This window comes from Lethenteron reissneri, chromosome 69, assembly GCF_015708825.2.
Source record: "Lethenteron reissneri isolate LAM-NWPU_2019-01 chromosome 69, ASM1570882v1, whole genome shotgun sequence".
NCBI classification, from domain to species: domain Eukaryota; kingdom Metazoa; phylum Chordata; class Hyperoartia; order Petromyzontiformes; family Petromyzontidae; genus Lethenteron; species Lethenteron reissneri.
Genome location: NC_083847.1, coordinates 6,150,531 through 6,169,582, shown reverse-complemented (window position 1 = coordinate 6,169,582; position 19,052 = coordinate 6,150,531). Strand labels below are relative to the sequence as shown.

Here is a 19,052-nt window from a genome sequence, read left to right as displayed (position 1 = left end):
CACACCGTATTCGTTGCATCTTGTCGTTTGCAGTGTGGGTTCTTGTTAAAGGCGTCTTGTGTTGGATCCTGTCGTTTGCCGCTGTGTTGGTGCTCGTTTAGAGGCGTCTTGTGCTGCATCTTGTTAGAGGCGTCTTGTGCTGCATCTTGTCGTCGATGGTGGTGTTGGTGCTCGTTAGAGGCGTCTTGTGCTGCATCTTGTCGTTTTATGGGCAGACAGAGTTGGAAGGGAAGAGACACAGAGACAGGTAGAGAGAGACACAGAGAGATAGACAGAGAAATACACGGAGAGAGAGAGAGACAGAGATAGACACAGATACACACACAGAGATAGAGACACAGAGAGATAGACACAGAGAGAGACACAGAGACAGAGAGACACACAGAGAGACAGATAGAGACACAGATAGAGACACAGAGACAGAGAGAGACAGAGACACACAGAGAGAGAGACACACATAGAGAGACAGAGAGAGACGGCTAAACTGAAGTTCTTCAAAGTCAACACATTTCGCGTCGATTGCCTCGCGTGCGAGATGGCCTCGCACTTCGAACTCTCGTTCGCCAAACGAGAGGAGGAAGAGGCTGAGGATCATCATCATCAGCAGAATCATCATCATCAGCAGCGGCAGCATCAGCAGCAGAATAATCATCAGCAGAATCATCATCAGCAGCAGCATCATCATCGTCCCGGGTTCGGGGCGCGCTCCGACTTGATCGTGAAACGCGAAGACGCTGACGCCGCTGGTGAAGATCACTTGGAGAATACAAAACAATCAGCACCACCACCATCACCACCACCATCAGCACTTCCATCACCATCATAACCACCATCATCACCACCATCAGCACCACCACCATCAGCACCACCATCAGCACCACCATCACCACCACCACCAGCACCACCATCATCATCACCACCATCAGCACCATCACCACCACCATCACCACCATCAGCACCATCATCACCACCATCAGCACCACCATCAGCACCTCCACCACCACCATCAGCACCTCCACCATCATCAGCACCTCCACCATCATCAGCACCTCCACCACCATCACCACCACCATCAGCACCTCCACCATCAGCACCACCACCACCACCATCATCACCACCACCACCATCACCACCACCACCACCATCACCACCACCATCAGCACCTCCAACATCACCACCACTAAGTTTGAACCAAAATCTGCACAGCGAGAATCGTTTTTGTACCCCCCCGCCCCATACCGTGGGGTAAGATTGCCGGTTGGTGAGGTTTGTCGCTTAAACAAAACGTGACAATGATAATTGCTTCTCTTCCCTTCTATCTGGCAACAAAACTGACACCTTTTTGCAAGGAGTCATGTTTGCATAGACCGCAATACCTGCAGTCATAAATAGGTATTGCGGTCTATGCAAACATGACTCCTTGCAAAAAGGTGTCAGTTTTGTTGCCAGATAGAAGGGTAAAGAACCAATTATCATATTTTTACTGGCAAATGAGGTCCCCATAGTGTAAAACGTGACAATTTAACACGTAGGAGGCTTTCGCGGCCAAAACCCATAATGCAGGTTTTTAGGGTTACATCTAACCCATAATGCAGGCTTTTAGGGTTACATCTAACCCATAATGCAGTTTTTTTGGGTTACATCTAACCCATAATACAGGTGTTTTAGGGTTACATCTAACCCATAATACAGTTTTTTTTAGGGTTCCATATAACCCATAATACAGTTTTTAGGGTTACATCTAACCCATAATACAGTTTTTTAGGGCTACATCTTACCCATGATACAGTTTTTAGGGTTACATCTAACCCATAATACAGTTTTTAGGGTTACATCTAACCCATGATAATGTTTTTTGGGTTAAATCTAACCCATAATACAATTTTTTGGGGTTAGATCAAACCCATAATGCAGTTTTTTTAGGGTTAGATCTGACCCATAATACAGTTTTTAGGGTTAGATCTAACCCATAATACAGGTTTTTTAGGGTTACATCTAACCCATAATACAGTTTTTTGGGTTACATCTAACCCATAATTCAGGTTTTTAGGGTAAGATCTAACCCCTGATACAGGATTTTTGGGTTAAATCTAACCCATAATACAGTTTTTTAGGGTTACATCTAACCCATAATACAGTTTTTTGGGTTAGATCTAACCCATGATACAGGTTTTTGGTAGTGTACCGGTTAGCGCTACGCTGCGCTATTAACCACGGCTATGACCCGAGTTCAATTCCCGCTCACGGCCACCAACACCGGTGATGATTATCTAAACTGGTCCTGGGTCTTCTCTAGGTTGACTCAGCCTCAAATGAGTACCCGGTGCGGTGTGTAAACATCGCCATTAGGGAGACAAAGGCGGCCGAGCATGGTGCTGGCCACCCACCCCCTCGTGTGCTGTGCCGGCCTTCATAGCTGCGACTCGCTAACAGCACCTGCCCCAGCAGTCTGTTAGAGGCTACACGGGGAATCTTTGTCTTGTTGTGCAGGAGTGGTCGTGAAGCAAGAAGAAGACCAATGGAGGAGTCTGGACGCCGAGACGCTGAGGATTGTCGTGAAAACGGAAGTCCAGGAGGATGGTAAGAGACATCCACCACAGGTGCAGTGAGAGCCGAACTGAAGGCAAGATCTCAAGACATCTAAGAGTAGTAGAGTCTGGTTTTCCTACAACGCCGCGTGTTGTTTTCACAACGCGATTGGATATGCAATGCGATGAATGTATTACGTTTTTTTTAGAACGCGGACACAAATTGGATATGCAGGTGTAGAGGAGTAATATGGAGACGTGACGTCATGCGCGCTGTCCAGTGCGATGACGTCATGTGACGTGACGTCATGCGTGCTGGGCGGGGTGATGACGTCATGTCTCACAAGGGTACTTAAGGGGGACCCCGTGACGAAAGCGGGGTCGTTGTGGGAGCCCGGGATAGAGAGCGGTTGAAGAGACAGCCAGGGGTAGAGCTCAGGGAGTCTGGAGAGAAGCCGGCCGTAGTGATAGAAGGTGCTGCTCTCCCCGGTCGGTCGGTGTTGGCTGAACCCCCGATCCGTCTCGAGGGAGAGAGCCCTGTAGCTAGCCGAGCTAGGAACAGACAGAGTGAAGTTCCGCCTGCAGGACCCAGTGTAGGGCACCTATCCCTGGTGGAGTTTATCTAAACCCTTAATAAATAACCGGCGCAAGCCCTTAACCAAAGACCTGTCTCAGCGTCGTCATTTGCACCTTAACATAGGGACTCCTTTATTTACGAACGAGTTAGGTTCCAGAGGTCTGTTTGTAAGTCGATTTGTTCAACTTTACTCCTGTCGACTCCAAACACGTCGTACGACGTGTACGCTACACACAGGGAATGGTTAAGTTGTATAATGTCCTGCAGATGTAGATGCCACTGGTTCTTCACGTTCCGCAGATGTAGATGCCACTGGTTCTTCACATTCCGCAGATGTAGGTTCCACTGGTTCTTCACGTTCTGCAGATGTAGATGCCACTGGTTATTCATGTTCTGCAGATGTAGATACCACTGGTTCTTCATGTTCTGCAGATGTAGATGCCACTGGTTCTTCACGTTCTGCAGACGTAGATGCCACTGGTTCTTCATGTTCTGCAGATGTAGATGCCACTGGTTCTTCATGTTCTGCAGATGTAGATGCCACTGGTTCTTCACGTTCTGCAGATGTATATGCCACTGGTTCTTCATGTTCTGCAGATGTAGATGCCACTGGTTCTTCATGTTCTGCAGATGTAGATGCCACTGTTTCTTCACATTCTGTAGATGTAGATGCCACTGGTTCCTCATGTTCTGCAGATGTAGATGCCACTAGTTCTTCACGTTCCGCAGATGTAGATGCCACTAGTTCTTCACGTTCTGCAGATGTAGATGCCACTGGTTCCTCACGTTCTGCAGATGTAGATGCCACCACCACTGCCATGTATTGCACGGCGATTGAACTTATGACTCTGCGTCCGAACAGGAAAATGGACATACGGACCGGGTTTGTTTGTACCTCTTGGTAGAGTATTTCCTGTATAACGCGATCAAGTGAACGGAACTACGTCGCTGCGAGTAGGAATAAGCCGGTGGTTGTAACGGCACCCTCGGCGTAGCATCGTCATCGCACATTGGCGATGATGCTGGATGCTTCTCGACGCTTCCTACCATACGCCTCGGTCTTTGTTCAGTCCCCTGCATTATGCATCTCGCGTGTTATCGCGGACTGTTGCTTTACCCCCTACATTATGTTATTTAATCGCAATTTTTTCTTCTTCCATAACGCAGTGTTCTTTAGGAACGCAACTACTACTATTACCGTGCTATGGGGTAAGACAGACTGTGTAAGGGTAAAAGGGTTTGTCGCCGACCATCTTGGCCGTGTGTCTTATCCCCCGTGACGCGCGCCGATAGCTTCCCTTCAGCGGCCGCGGGTGCGCCCCTTCCCCAATTACAGCTTCGGATCTGAAGACCGTTAAAGTGGAAGGCGGCAGTGAGAGGCCAGAGGAGACGACAGAGACCCGTGGGTGTTTGGTCATCGGAGACGAGAACTACATCAAGGTGGAGCTGTCGGCAGAGGACATTGGTGAAGGTGAGTCCATCGTTTGTCGCTTCACTCCTCCCCGTCCAGAGACCCCTTTTATGGAGGTCACTGACTGGGTCCGTGACCTATTTTATTTTTTGTAAATTGCCTTGGCTTAACCATTGATCATCGAGACACGGCGGTCACCGCCTCGTGGCGCTTTGCGGATGTGCTTCCGCGGCCGTCTGGAATGACTCTTCGTTCCGACATGAGGAAGCCACAGCATTTACAATTCGGGTGCTGGGTTTACTCTCCAACACACAACCGGTTAGTGCTGTACTAGTAATGAATTGGCAAGTTTTGTTTGTGTGACAAACCTTTACTTATCGGCTTTGTTGGGTGGTGGCGGGTTTAACGACACATTTATATTTATACATTATAATCAGAGCGTGTTCGTTTGCATGTTCACCACAAGTAACTGTGGGGTTAATGCAGTAACTTGATTCCATGAAAAAGGTTTCTATTTGGTGTTTGAACATCTTAACACAATTCCTGTTTTATTGCCAGAGAGGGCAAAACCTATACTTATTTTTTCATACATTTATATTCACGCGCTCTAACCCCAAAAAAACCTCTGTAGTGGATAATGTTGGACGCGAAAGCCTACTTACTGCGCGCTAAACTAGACCTCCACCGTTGACGATTGGTGGCGTTTGTGACGGTACATTTTTTTTCCTGCATTACCAGCTCCGGATCTGAAGGCCGTTAAGGCGGAAGGAGCCAACGAGCGGCCGAAGGTGACGGCGGAGTTCCGCCGGTGTTCGGTCACCGCGGACAAGAACTTCATCGAGGTGGAGTTGTCAGAGGAGGATGTCGGTGAAGGTGAGCCGCGTTTTATCCGCAACTTTCTTGCCGTTCAGCCCCCCCCCCTTTTCACGAAGGCCGATTAGTCCCCCCCCACCCGCCTGCCCCACCCACATCTCCAACACAACGATTGATTACGTACGGTGCGAAAGAAGTTCGACGAACATCCTCACTTGTTGGCGATCGTACGTTACACAGTAGACTCTCGATTATCCGCGCGTGCGGTTAATCCCATTTGCAGATTAACCGCGCACATGAGATTTTGACGTACATTGATAACACATGGATTTTCCCTTAAGCCCAAATTAATAATCTAAAAAACTGTTATACAACAATGTTGTTCTTGGAAATGTTTTTTGGGCTAAACCGAACAAATATGTTGCTCCGGTTAATCAAAAATCCACGCGGTCGCCACTGCAGTACAGTAGTTGCCATATCTTTACAACAGTGGGTGGCGGAGTTTGATGTTGATTGGCGTGACTCTGCTGCTGTCATCCACTTAGTGGGTCGAGTCTTCTGCGTAGGAGCAGGAAAGTGTTATCATCACTGAGCTCGCGCATCATCAATCATTTCGTTTTTGTATGGACTTTTGCAATAAAACCAGAGCAATATATTCAATCTTCATTTGAAGCGTTCGTCACTGCTGGAATCCATACTCTTTGGTTCTTTCGAACTGCTGGATTATTTTTGTATTTTTATGCCTTAGGACGACCGCTTGTGTTGCGATCGAAACGTCATGATATATTATTTTTTATTTTATTTTATTTTTCTACCTACGTGACTTTACCGAAAGAACCATAGAGTATAGCAATACATTCGTTACGGAAAATTTTTATTTTGCCCATTAACAAACTCAATTTTCTTAACGTGTACTTTATTAACACCTAATATTAGTGGCTTTTGGCATGGGCCATCCACCAGGGAAATTACGGACGGTGAACCGGAGCTTGAGGACCAGATGACCTCCGTAACAACGGCCTGGACCACAATGCCAGTTCCCCAGGATTGTAAATTGCCCCCAGCGAGTAGAATAGTGACTGCATCGATCATAACAAGAGACTGGGGCATCTTGCTCATCATTGTCCCGTGGAAACCAACAATGCGTCCACTGCTAACGAGCTGGCACTTATCACTTTATCTTCCTTGCGTCTGTTAAGCGAACCCTGAATGGTTCTTCTTTTTTACACGCTTTCATTTAACTCACTCTGCCTGTTGTTGTCGTTGTTGTATCCTCAAATCTTGTAACTCAATTTTAACCCACTTCCCAATGTGGTATCGACTGCAAACTTGGCATACTTATGTCATACTGATGACAATACTATCTTCTATAATAAAAAATAAATATTTTAAACAATCTTTTTAATATGTTATGTTTCGGCTTGGGACTAATTGTCCACGGTAAACTGACGTTGGCTGTAATTGACAATTGTCCCTTACATTATGGCAAGCTTCGCAGCCACTTCCTGGAGCCGTGGAGTTCTTCCATTATTAGTACATTTCATAAAAGCCTGTTTTTTTTTTTACTTATCTTCGTTCAGCAGATCATGACGCAAAGGAAACGGAACTCCCGTGCGAGGAGTGCGGGAGGGGCGGACGCTTCGATGCACAGACGGACAGAGCGACGGATCGCAGCAGCGGCAAGACCCCTCGAGCCTGCAAGCGGTGCGGGAAGTCGCTCGGAATCACTGCGCCGTCGTGCGCGAGAGTCGCCGGCGACAGCGAGAAGCCGCACACCTGCAAGGAGTGCGGGAAGGGCTTCACGCGTCTCTCCAACCTGGAGAGACATGCGACGACGCACTCCCTTGACAGACCGCACGCGTGCAAGGAGTGCGGGAAGGGTTTCGCGCAGCGTTGCACGCTGGAGGTGCACGCGAGGTCGCACACCGGCGAGAAGCCGCACGTCTGCGTCGAGTGCGGGAAGGGGTTCGCGGCGCGACACATTTTGGAGGCGCACGCGAGGTCGCACACGGGTGAAAGGCCGCACGCGTGCGCCGAATGCGGCAAGGTCTTCGGGCAGAGCTCCACTTTGAAGGTGCACCTCAGGACGCACACGGGCGAGAGGCCGCACGTCTGCCCCGAGTGCGGCAAGGGCTTCGGGCAGAGCTCCGATTTGAAGGTGCACGTCAGGACACACACGGGCGAAAAGCCGCACGTGTGCTCCGAGTGCGGCAAGGGCTTCGGACTAGGCTCCACGTTGAAGGTGCACATGAGGACGCACACGGGCGAGAGGCCGCACGTGTGCAAGGACTGCGGCAAGGGCTTCGCGCAGCGGTCCACTCTAGAGGCGCACGGCAGAACGCACAGCGGCGAGAAGCCGCACGTTTGCTCTGAGTGCGGCAAGGGCTTTTCACAGCGCTACACCTTGAAGATACACTCCAGGACGCACACTGGCGAGTGGCCCCACGTGTGCCAGGAGTGCGGGAAGGGATTCGCGCGACGCTCTGACCTGGAGAAACACAGGAGCACGCCTGTGAGGAGCCGCATGTGCGCCGGGAGTGTGGGAATCGTTTTTCTCAACGTCATACTGTGACGGCACATTCCAGGACACACGCAGCACTCGACTTAACCCTTCCCCCCCCATTCCGAGACATCTGCAAGTAGGCAGGGTCGGCGTTGATTTTACTTAGAGAGTAGCGGTGGCGCCGTTTTTTATAGAGATGTCGTTACTCACCGCAGAGAACCGTAGCGACACGACCGCCGCCGCCACTCTACGATGGCCGGCGCCAAAACTGAGCCACACTCCCTCCCCGCATGGCCTTGTGAGAGCCTCGGTGTACCAATAAAGTTACTTCAGTTATTTTTCCAGTGTCGTTTTGACTATGTACACGTACGTCATCGGAATGGAATCGGAACAAAACCGATGGCGTGTACATGTGTGTACGTCATCGCCAACGGGGGTGGGGAGGCACACACATTACACACACACTACACACACACATGGGTAAGAAGCGGCACGCGCGTGCCAGGAGTGTGGGATAAGGTTTTTTTTTTAAAAATCAACAGTCAACACTTTCAGAACACACCCGAGAACGCAGACTGGGGGTGGGGGGGAGTTGTGATCCGTTAACACGTCCACACATCCGGTCCCGTGCCCGCGAGATCCGTTTGGGAGACCAGCGCGCGCGTTGGAAGACTTGCTTCCGTCAAGCATTGCGAGGCAGCGCGCAAGGCGAGAATCCGCAAGCGAAGGAAACGGAGCTCCCGTGAAGGGTTTTTTGTCGCTTCGCGAAGCGAGCAAAGATGTGTCAAGTGAAGACGACGTCACCAGTAAAGACGACGTCGTGAGTCGAGGAGACGCGAGGCGCGGGGGACAGAGACACGGGGAGTGAGACACGGTGATAGATACATAGGTATAGAGCCACAGAGAGACACGCAGATAGATACATAGATGGACTCGGGACACGCAACGTCGGATATGAGGACCTTTATTGTAACACACCGACTCGCAAGCCTCAATCACCATTCCTCCCAGCCCCCTTCTCGACCCTCTCCTTGTATCCCTGCCCCCCTCCATCTCGTCCCCCCTCTTCCTCCATCAATCTCATCTCTCTGCGACCCACCCAACCAACTCCCCGCTGTTTCCTCCCCCATATTACACTTTCCCGCTCTTTTACTTTTGAAACCAAGCTGACCAATCCTAGCTCAGTATTTTCTCTGGCACCTCCCCTGGGTTTGGGCCCGCCCCGCCCTCTGATGTTGATTGACTCCTCCCTCTCTCCCCGATCCCAAGATGTAATAAAGTGCGAGGATAATATGCAAGGTATAATATCCTCCTACGGAGAAAGAAACACGCGAGTCATCCCCAGCTCAGCATAGTTACCAACAAACCCCTTTGATGGCCAAGGAATTTCCATTAGTAACCACAACAACTGTGTAGGAGAACTGCAAGGAGAAATTGATGAAGTGTACGCGTTGAGATGATTGCGAAGAGGTGGCCGAGGGGCGATGTAAAGGGGACGGCGAAATGTTTCCACGTTGAGGTGATTGAAGACACTCGCCCTAAGTGGGGTGGGAGGGGCCAACTGTTCGATTTGGAGGCGGGGCCCCGCAGTCTGGGCCCAACAAGCTACGAGGTGGGCGACTTCGGGGCTCACTGTTGGCGGAGCTATGAGGTGGAAGCCGTCGGGGCTGACTGTTCGCGGAGCTGTATAAACACGTTATTCTTTGGAAATCAAAGACTTCACCTTTTTCAAAGGTTTAACTTAACTTGATTCCTCTATGTCGTGGTCAAATATTGTGATAAAAAATTTGTCCACTTCCCGTTGTCCAATCAATTCCACATTTTGCACGTGTACTCAGATCCGGTGACAATGCGTGCCCGTATCAAAATCGGCATGAATTAATTAATTAATTCGCTACTGTAAAGCAATTTACATTTTGTATGGACGCCTTATTATTTATATATATATTTGTGTAGGTCAAAAACGCCGCGGTCCCTAAACTGTGGAATCGGCTCGCACAAAAAGCAGGCGCCACGTGTCTCAGGTTCCATTAACGTACTTCTCGACTGTGAGTTAAACGAAGTTGTTAATAAAACCGTTGCTTTTAAAAAACGTTTTAAAAGGAATTTATTAGAATGGACGTCTCCAAAGAGCATCTTTACGACTGCAATGTAGAATGATAATAATTTAGGAACGAACACGTCTCACGTCTATTCTAAGTATCAACAATCGTAATGGGTTGTTTTTTTGGGTTAGATCGCGTAAATATATGAATGTGTCGTTAAAACCTGCCACCACCTGCCACAGCCAACTAGTAAGGGTTTTAGCGACACATTTATATATTTATGCAATCTAACCCCCAACAAAAACCTTATGGATGATATTGGTTGCGAAAGCCTGCTACGTGTTAAATCGTAATGTATTTTGCGAATTGAATGGATGCACTTAAGGCGGCGAGGTGCATCAACACAGTGACATGTATAAAGACGAGCATGTTACATCTATGATGAGGTGCCTGTGTAATGAGACGTGGGAAATCGCGTCATCTTTTGTGTGTGTATAGCAGGTGTGATATAAGCCCATTGTCTCACCATACCTGTCAACCCCTTATCAGTACCCTGCTTTATTACAGACCAATTCAGACCTTATTGGTCACCCCGTGCCCCTTATACATCTCAACGTTTAGCCCACAAAGCCCCATCACGAGGAGAGAAACAAACACATAGACAATATTTGTTGCCCGTATTGAAACGGCTGCACGCACGTATGGACTTGAACATAAAATTTCCCTGTACTAGAATACGATTAAACCCAATAGGTTGACAGGTATGTCTCACGATTTCTAGAAAGTGGTGTATTTTGGTTTCTCGTTCAACCACGACGACCCCTGTGTGGAGGCATATGTGAATTTGCCATGCAATAAACAATAACCTATACAGTCAATCCGTTTTCTGTTTTGTGTGCATTTGGTTTTCCCTGATGTTCCGGGCTCGTGCACGGGTGATTGGCCCTTCGTGATGACTTTTGTCACCGTAGTTCTTGGGGTTTAGGCGCTACCGTCGTTCCTGAAGAGAGAAAATTCTGGGTTAGGTAGAGACGAGCGCACGGACGGCAGTGGTGCAGACAGATCGGAGCCTTACTTTTTGGTTCTTTCGGTAAAGTCACGGAGGTATAAAATAAAATAAATTAAATCACGACGTTTCGGACGCAACACAAGCGTCCGTCATCAGGTGGGACAACCACAGCAAATCTAGATTATATCGGAGCCTGGTGAGTTTTGTGTGCATGGCAGGTTTGTTGACTCGTAGAAGGCAGATCTTTCAGCCTAGACGGGTGAACAAACCACTGGCCAGGCAATTGGCCAGCGACTGTAGTACTCAACTCCCACCAGCAGAGAGCGATGTCCCCGAGACGTTGGAGGAAATGGACCCAGAATGTCTGACGCTACGATGTCGTTAACTCGACTGCAGTGGCGGAATGATTTTCTCCGGTGAGGGCTTCCTTTGTGCGCACTCAATGGCATTTTTGCATGCATGCATGCGTGCATAGTGACTAACTCGGAGACAGTACTACTTGGAGGCACTTTTATTTCACGGACACCATTGGCATAACACCCTCCATGGGTGCACACTCTACAGTCACTAGCCTATACACAACTCCAACCCTCTAACACTGACGGCACTGAATGGAGACAGCCAACAACTGGCAGCGCAATATCGAGCGAAGAAGACAGCGACGATGTTGACGAGATGGTAACGACGATCTAGAACAGCCACGAGGTCTTCCACAGAGGCCCCTCTTATAGTCTCAGCGTGGCCTCGCACTGCCCCGGTGTAACAGGCCGTAGTATACCCCCAGGCCGTAGTATACCCGGGGTTAAAACGGCCTAGGCTAGATTATACCCGGGTATATTATGGCCTAGGCGAATTTATACTCTGGGGTATATTATGGCCTAGGCCAAATTATACCCCTCTAGGCCAAATCATACCCCCATGATAGTAATAGTGTTGAGCGATATACACAAGAATTACTAAATTTTTCCAACATTTTATTTAAAACTGTAAACACAGACTTTGATTGCTTCAACCAGAAAAACGTAAATAATAACCCTAACCCTATCCCTAACCCTATCCATATCCCTAACCCTAAAAATTCTTCAATTGATCAAATTGAGATTCTTCCATTTATACGCGTTTTAGATATCGATTGAAGTTCGTTTGAACTTTCACATGGGGCATATTCTGGCCTGGAGGGGTATGGTCTGGCCCAGTCGAGTTTAAACCCCCGGGTATAGTTTAGCCGAGGACACTTTATCCCCCCGGGTATACTCTGGCCTGGGCCAAACTATACCCGGGTTTAATCGGGGCAGGGGTTATTTTAGCCTGTTACACCGGGCACGCCACCGCCTCTGGAAACCTACTAGCGGGTTCCCGAGGCTTTCCGATGGGACTCCTCTGTGACCTTTCCCCTAGATGTCTCCATCTCGTGTCTATCGTGGCCTGCTGACTTGGAGGGGGGGGGGGGGGCAAATGTGACTCAGACCATCACTTGTCGGTGGCAACCCTGAAGGTTAAACTAAAGAAGGAAGCAAGACAAAGTCCTATCCCACCACTGAACCTTGAGGAATTTAAAGAGGATAGAGCAGCACAGTACACGGTAGAAATGTCTAACAGGTTCAAGGATCTGGAGTTGTTGAAAGAGAAAGAAACACCCAAGAACTTTGGAAGAGCACAAAAAACAGTACCCTTGGATGTTGCAAATGTAACAATCCATCAAGGCTAAGAGACAGAAAACCTGGATTTCTGATGAGACCTTCTTAATCGAAGAGAAAAGGGAAGCGAAGAGCAAAATACCTCAAACAATATCAAGATTTGAAGGCCGAAATACAGAAGAAGCTGCGAATTGGATAAGCAGATGTAGATAGTTGGATGATGTGTGGGTGAAGAACTGGAATCAGCAAACCAAAAAGGAAACGCGAGGAAACGTTTTTTTTTCCAGGCAGCCAGGACAATCACAATGAAATTTCAACCACGACCGCAATGCATCCAAAATGCGACTGGGGAAAAATCTCATGGAAGCTTCGCAGATTTGTCGTCGAGCCGTGGCGAGAGTATTGCGAAGACCTATATGATGAAACATAAATTAGCTGTTTTTATTGAAAATGCTATATTTGATATCTCAAAAACATGATGTGATAGACAAAAACAGATGCCAGATTTGGAATCAGCACCCCAAAATTACCTTAAAACCGTTAGAATACCTTATGCCAGAAAAAGTGTGTTGACCAGTATTATCAGACGAATCCAAGCAAACAAAGACAAAGATCCCCCATATAGCCTGTAACAGACTGTTGGGGCAAGTGCTGTTAGCGAGCAGCACCTATGAAGGCCGGTACGGCACACGAGGGGGTGGGTAGTCCAACACTACGCCCGACCGCCTTTGTCAACCCAGTGGCAATGCTTTTACGCATCGCACCGGGTACTCATTTGAGGCTGTCTCGACCTAGGGGAGGTTTAGATAATGGTCACTGGGTGTTGGTGACCGTGAGTGGGAATCGAACTTGGGTCGCCGGGTTCGCAGAGCAGCGTAGCGTTGACCGCTTGCAACACCGCTCCCCCATCACAACCACCACTTGTCAGACGAATCCAAAGCAAACAACACGACCCTTGCTCGTATTTCACACCGATGTTAATTACCAGCGTTGTGACCTCCATGGTGGTGGGGTCCTGTGGTGGGGGTCCCGTGGTGGGGGTCTCATGGTGGGGGTCTGGGCTGTCGTGGCTTCCTCTGGCGTGCCGAGATAATTAGAGGCACCAGTTTGGCAAGCGTACATCACAGACCGACGTTTACACTATGGGGACCTCATTTGCCAGTAAAAATATGATAATTGGTTCTTTACCCTTCTATCTGGCAACAAAACTGACACCTTTTTGCAAGGAGTCATGTTTGCATAGACCGCAATACCTGCAGTCATAAATACAAACAAAAGACATAACTCTGATAATGTGCACATTATCAGAGTTATGTCTTTTGTTTGTATTTATGACTGCAGGTATTGCGGTCTATGCAAACATGACTCCTTGCAAAAAGGTGTCAGTTTTGTTGCCAGATAGAAGGGTAAAGAACCAATTATCAGACCGACGTTTGTTTGGTCATTGGGCATTGCTGCTCTAAGGGACCCCGCGTGAACCTTTAGACTCGAGTCAATTAACAAACTCTGTGTTTGTGTCTCTATATAAACAGACTGTGTGTGTGTATATGTAATGGGTTCAACTGAGTCGCAGTTCAATCTTAATTTTGGAGCTTTCGTGACTGCAGGAATTATTCTTTAGTTTTTTCGGTAAAGTCACGTATAAAAATAAAATAATAAATTAAATAATAGCATACGACGTTTCGATTGCAACACAAGCAATCATCATCAGGTATAATGAAATAGCGACATATTTCATTATACCTGATGATGATTGCTTGTGTTGCAATCGAAACGTCGTATGCTATTATTTAATTTATTATTTTATTTTTATACGTGACTTTACCGAAAAAACCAAAGAATGAGTCGCAGTTGTAGACTTGAAGGCAACACATTTAATCAGTTCCAACACACGGGGTAACTTTCCCCTTAACAGAATAACAACCGATGGTTGTGACCACCAGGCTATCTACACTAGTTACAACATAACTGCTACTCCGGACCGGGACCAAAAGCTTCGGTCCGGGTCCACGTGTTGGAGACTCGTTGAATGGAGAACGTAGACTAAGGGGTTCTCTGTGGCGTGGCTGGCTCTGCCCTTGGCCACGGCCACCTTCCAGAATCCTCGGGAAGGATCTTGGTCCCAATCACGTGACCACCCCTAGCCCCCTCTTGGGGCCCCTTTGTAGACTTAACTGGTCACGTGCTCTCCCGGGTCAACCAGAGTGCCATGGCCTCGAATAACCTAATCCTTCGGCCGACACCCACACACCCTGTCCTGTAGGGTCGGCACTGCACGCAAAGCGTGATGCCATCCAGCGCTATCATTCAGCACTCACCGGGCCCCTCTAGGGCCGGACTACATCCACACCACTGTGGTATCCGCGATGTCGTTACACCGCACGCCGTGCCCCTCTGAGGACGGCACTGCACCCAGCATGTTGACATCCAGCGATATCACTACATATAGATAAGTAACTCACAATTGCCTGTCCTTCCGTCACACTCTGAATCACCCAAACTGTAAGTAACACCTAATAGAGGTTATTTTTTTAGGTGGTTAGATTGCGTAAATGTAAATGTTGTGTCGTTAAGTCCTCCACCGCCAGACGTAGTATTCAGTAAAAAGGTGGCTTGTCACGTCAACAAAACATGGCCAATTCGTTACTGACTATTGTATGTAGGGTGTTGATTTTAAGCTTTCGTGACTGCAGGAATCCATACTCTTTGGTTCTTTCGGTAAAGTAACGTAGGTATAAAATAAAATAAATCACGACGTTTCGGGCACAACACAAGCGTCCGTCATGAGGTGGGAAAGCATGGTCTGCTGCTGAGGCAGACTTTTAAAAGGTTTGAAATGAGTGTAGTCCAAGGGTCATAAAGAAGTGGCCGGGGCTATTGATGTTAATGTGAGAATTTAGCATGTAACTGTAAGATAGAAGAGCGGCCTCCTGGACGAGGGCACGGAAGTGGCTATGTTAATGTGAGAGATTAGCATGAAATAATAGCTGACACAGGCAGGTAGGATGGAAACATCACAGTCAGTTAAGACTTTACCTGGTTAATAACGTCCTTCCAATGATTGCTCAGTTTGTATCCATCCGCTTGGTTGAAGTTGTGTCCTTATTTATATATCTGGATGACTTCATGAACAAATCTCTGAAGGTAGCCGGTAGGTTTGCAGAGTACCTCCGTCTTGGAAAAATCTATTTCGTGTGAGCCCACAGCGTTTAAACAATGATCAGCAACGGCAGAGGTATTGGTCCTACCGTGTTTCAGATCTGCCTTGTGTTCACGAACGCGGTCCGAAACGTCGTTTCGTTCCCCCAATGTAACTTCTGCCACAACCACAAGTCAGTTTGTAGACACCAAGGTATTGCATGTCAGGAATCACATCCTTTACAGATGGGATTAAATCAAGGATTTTGTGTACTGTGTAGAAACGAACCTGGATCCTGTGTTTGTTTAAGATTTTGGAAATCTTTTTGATAACGCCTGCTATGTATGGCCAAGTGATAGTTTTGGTTGGATCCTCAGAAGGTTGTCTCCCCATGGCCGGGGAGGCAGTCTTGCGGATTGTACGGTCCTAGTATCCGTTCATCCTGAGGGCTTGGTGTACGTGCTCCAACTCACTAGCTAGGCGGTGCTGGTCGGAGATGCAACGGGCCCTATGGTGTCGTGTTTTGATGAGGGAATTCTTCTGGGCTGGATGGTGGTGGGAGTCAGGCTTTAGATAGGCATTCGTGTGGGTGGATTTCCTGTATAACGAATGTCCCAACGAGCCATCAGGTCTCTTCTCGATCAAAACATCCAGGAATGGTAGCTTGCCATACTTTTCCACTTCCATGGTGAATTTGATAGACGGGTGTATGGAATTGATGTGGTTGAGAAATTGGTTCAGTGCTGGCAGGCCATTTGGCCAGATGACGAACTACGTATCTCTTCCACAAGGTAGGACGTAGGGTGTGTGTCTGGATGGCATCTGTCTCAAATTTTTCCATGAAAACATTCGCTACCACTGGCGATAAGGGAAAACCCATTGGGGTACCCTCATTTTTTTGTAGAATGTACCATTCCAGGCGAAGTATGTGTTGGTAAGACAGTGCCTTACCAAAGTTAGTACATCTGGATGCAGTCCTTGTTGGACCAAGTCTTCAATGATTGCAATTGTGTCAAGTACAGGTACATTGGTGAACAGAGAGACTACATCGAAACTGAAAAGCAAATCATCCGGAGACAGTGAGATGTCCTTGATTAGAGAAACCAAGTGAGCTGAGTTAAGTACAGCTGAGGTGGACTTGCCCGTGAAAGGAAGCAGGGTCTCAGACAGAAATCGGGCCAGTTTGTAGGTGGGTGAGTTAATGGTGGAGATGATAGGACGGAGCAGGTTACCTACTTTTTCGATTTTTGGAAGGCCATAAAATCTGGGTGGTCGAGCAGCCGAATGGTTTAGGGAGCTCTGCTTGGTCTGATTGATTAGAGAAGTCTATTTAGTGATGATATTGTTGGTTTTAGTGGCTAGGCAGTTGGTGGGATCTCTGTTGTTTTTGGTATAGCTGCCATCATTAAGAAGGTCCTGAATTTTGTTGTTGTAAGTGGTTTTATCTATGATGACAGTGGCATTGCCCTTGTCGGCTGAGAGGATGACAATGTCATCTCTGTTTTTTTATTTAGAGAGTTCAAAACGCTCGTCCTTGCTGATGTTGCTAATGGGGTTCTCAGCGTTTTTGAGGACAGCAGCAATTTCAGATCTAGCAACGTCTGCCGAGATGTGTCCCAAGCCTTTGAGGGCTACGTCGACCTGGGCGATTATATCATCCCCTGGGATATGTTTAGGGGTGACTGCGAAATTCAACCCTTTAGCTAGTACCGATTTTAGGCTGTCGGAAATTGGGATGTTACTCTGATTGATGGCAATCTTGTTAACATCTAACTTTTGAACGTGTTGGTCTGGCTTCTTTTTTGACAGGCGGTTGAATTTAGCGATCAAGTTAACTTTACATTTGGTTGACATTGAAGTAGCAGAAGAGACTGTCATGTTATCTACATGGTCCCATGTAGATAACATGGAGGATGTGTAGTAGATACTACTGACTCTATTGTGTGTAGGGTGTGTAGTGATACTACTGACTCTATTGTATGTAGGGTGTGTAGTAGATACTACTGACTCTATTGTGTGTAGGGTGTGTAGTGATACTACTGACTCTATTGTGTGTAGGGTGTGTAGTGATACTACTGACTCTATAGGGTGTGTAGGGTGTGTAGTGATACTACTGACTCTATTGTATGTAGGGTGTGTAGTGATACTACTGACTCTATTGTGTGTAGGGTGTGTAGTAGATACTACTGACTCTATTGTATGTAGGGTGTGTAGTAGATACTACTGACTCTATTGTATGTAGGGTGTGTAGTGATACTACTGACTCTATTGTATGTAGGGTCTGTAGTAGATACGACTGACTCTATAGGATGTGTAGTAGATACTACTGACTCTATTGTATGTAGGGTGTGTAGTGATACTACTGACTCTATTGTATGTAGGGTGTGTAGTAGATACTACTGACTCTATTGTATATAGGGTGTGTAGTGATACTACTGACTCTATTGTGTGTAGGGTGTGTAGTAGATACTACTGACTTTATAGTATGTAGGGTGTGTAGTATATACTACTGACTATTGTATGTAGGGTGTGTAGGCATATACACTACCACCTATTGGAGAGACAAAGACAAAGATCCCCCGTACTGCCTGTAACAGATTGTTGGGGCAAGTGCTCTTAGTCGCGAGCAGCAGCGCACTGTGGCAACACGAGGGGTGGGTGGCCAGCACCACACCCGGTCGCCTTTGTCTCCCCCAGTGGCGATGTTTACGACACCACACTACTACACCAGGGATTCATTTCAGGCTGAGCAACGCACACACGCAAACACACACTGACACTGTGTGTGTACGAAGAGCGATGGGATTGGATTTTGCGCGTTCCACAGCTAATTTCAAATATCCATAATTCATTTCAGGCCTCTGGCCACAATGGGGATCACTTATCAGACGAATCCAAGCAAACAAAGACAAAGATCCCCCGTGTAGCCTGTAACAGACTGTTGGGGAAAGTGCTGTTTGCGAGCAGCACCTATGAAGGCCGGCAAGGCACACGAGGGGGTGGGTAGTCCAACGCCACGCCCGGCCGCCTTTGTCTCCCCAGTGGCGATGCTTTTACGCACTGCACCAGGTACTCATTTGAGGCTGAATCGACCCAGGGGAGGTTCAAATAATGGTCACTGGGTGTTGACCGCTTACACCACCACGCCTCCACCACCACCACCACTTGTCAGACGAATCCAAAGAAAACAACATGACCCTTGCTCGTATATCACGCCGGGGTTAATTACCAGTGTCGTGACCCCCGTGGTGGGGTCCCGTGGTGGGGGTCCCGTGGACACCCCACAACGGGGGTCTGGGCTGTTGTGGCTTTCTCTGGCGTGTCGAAATAATTAGTGGCAGCAGTCTGGCGCGCGTCCATCACGGCTGCTCTAAGGGACCCCGCGTGAAC

The 19,052-nt window shown here is 47.9% G+C and overlaps 1 protein-coding gene across 2 annotated transcripts; it reads left to right on the top strand.

The window, feature by feature from the left end:
* The first annotated feature begins 125 nt into the window (after positions 1-125).
* LOC133360494 (zinc finger protein 239-like) lies at positions 126-8,543 on the top strand. Of its 2 annotated transcripts, none has more exons than XM_061579255.1 (5): positions 126-746; positions 2,491-2,580; positions 4,442-4,576; positions 5,255-5,389; positions 6,913-8,543. In XM_061579255.1, exons 1-5 carry the CDS (start codon positions 536-538, stop codon positions 7,899-7,901), a joined length of 1,560 nt encoding a protein of 519 aa, XP_061435239.1. In that variant the 5' UTR covers positions 126-535; the 3' UTR covers positions 7,902-8,543. The 2 variants fall into 2 exon arrangements, with proteins under 2 accessions (XP_061435239.1, XP_061435238.1); XM_061579254.1 differs by having other exon boundaries at positions 6,910-8,542.
* The last annotated feature ends 10,509 nt before the right edge of the window (positions 8,544-19,052 follow it).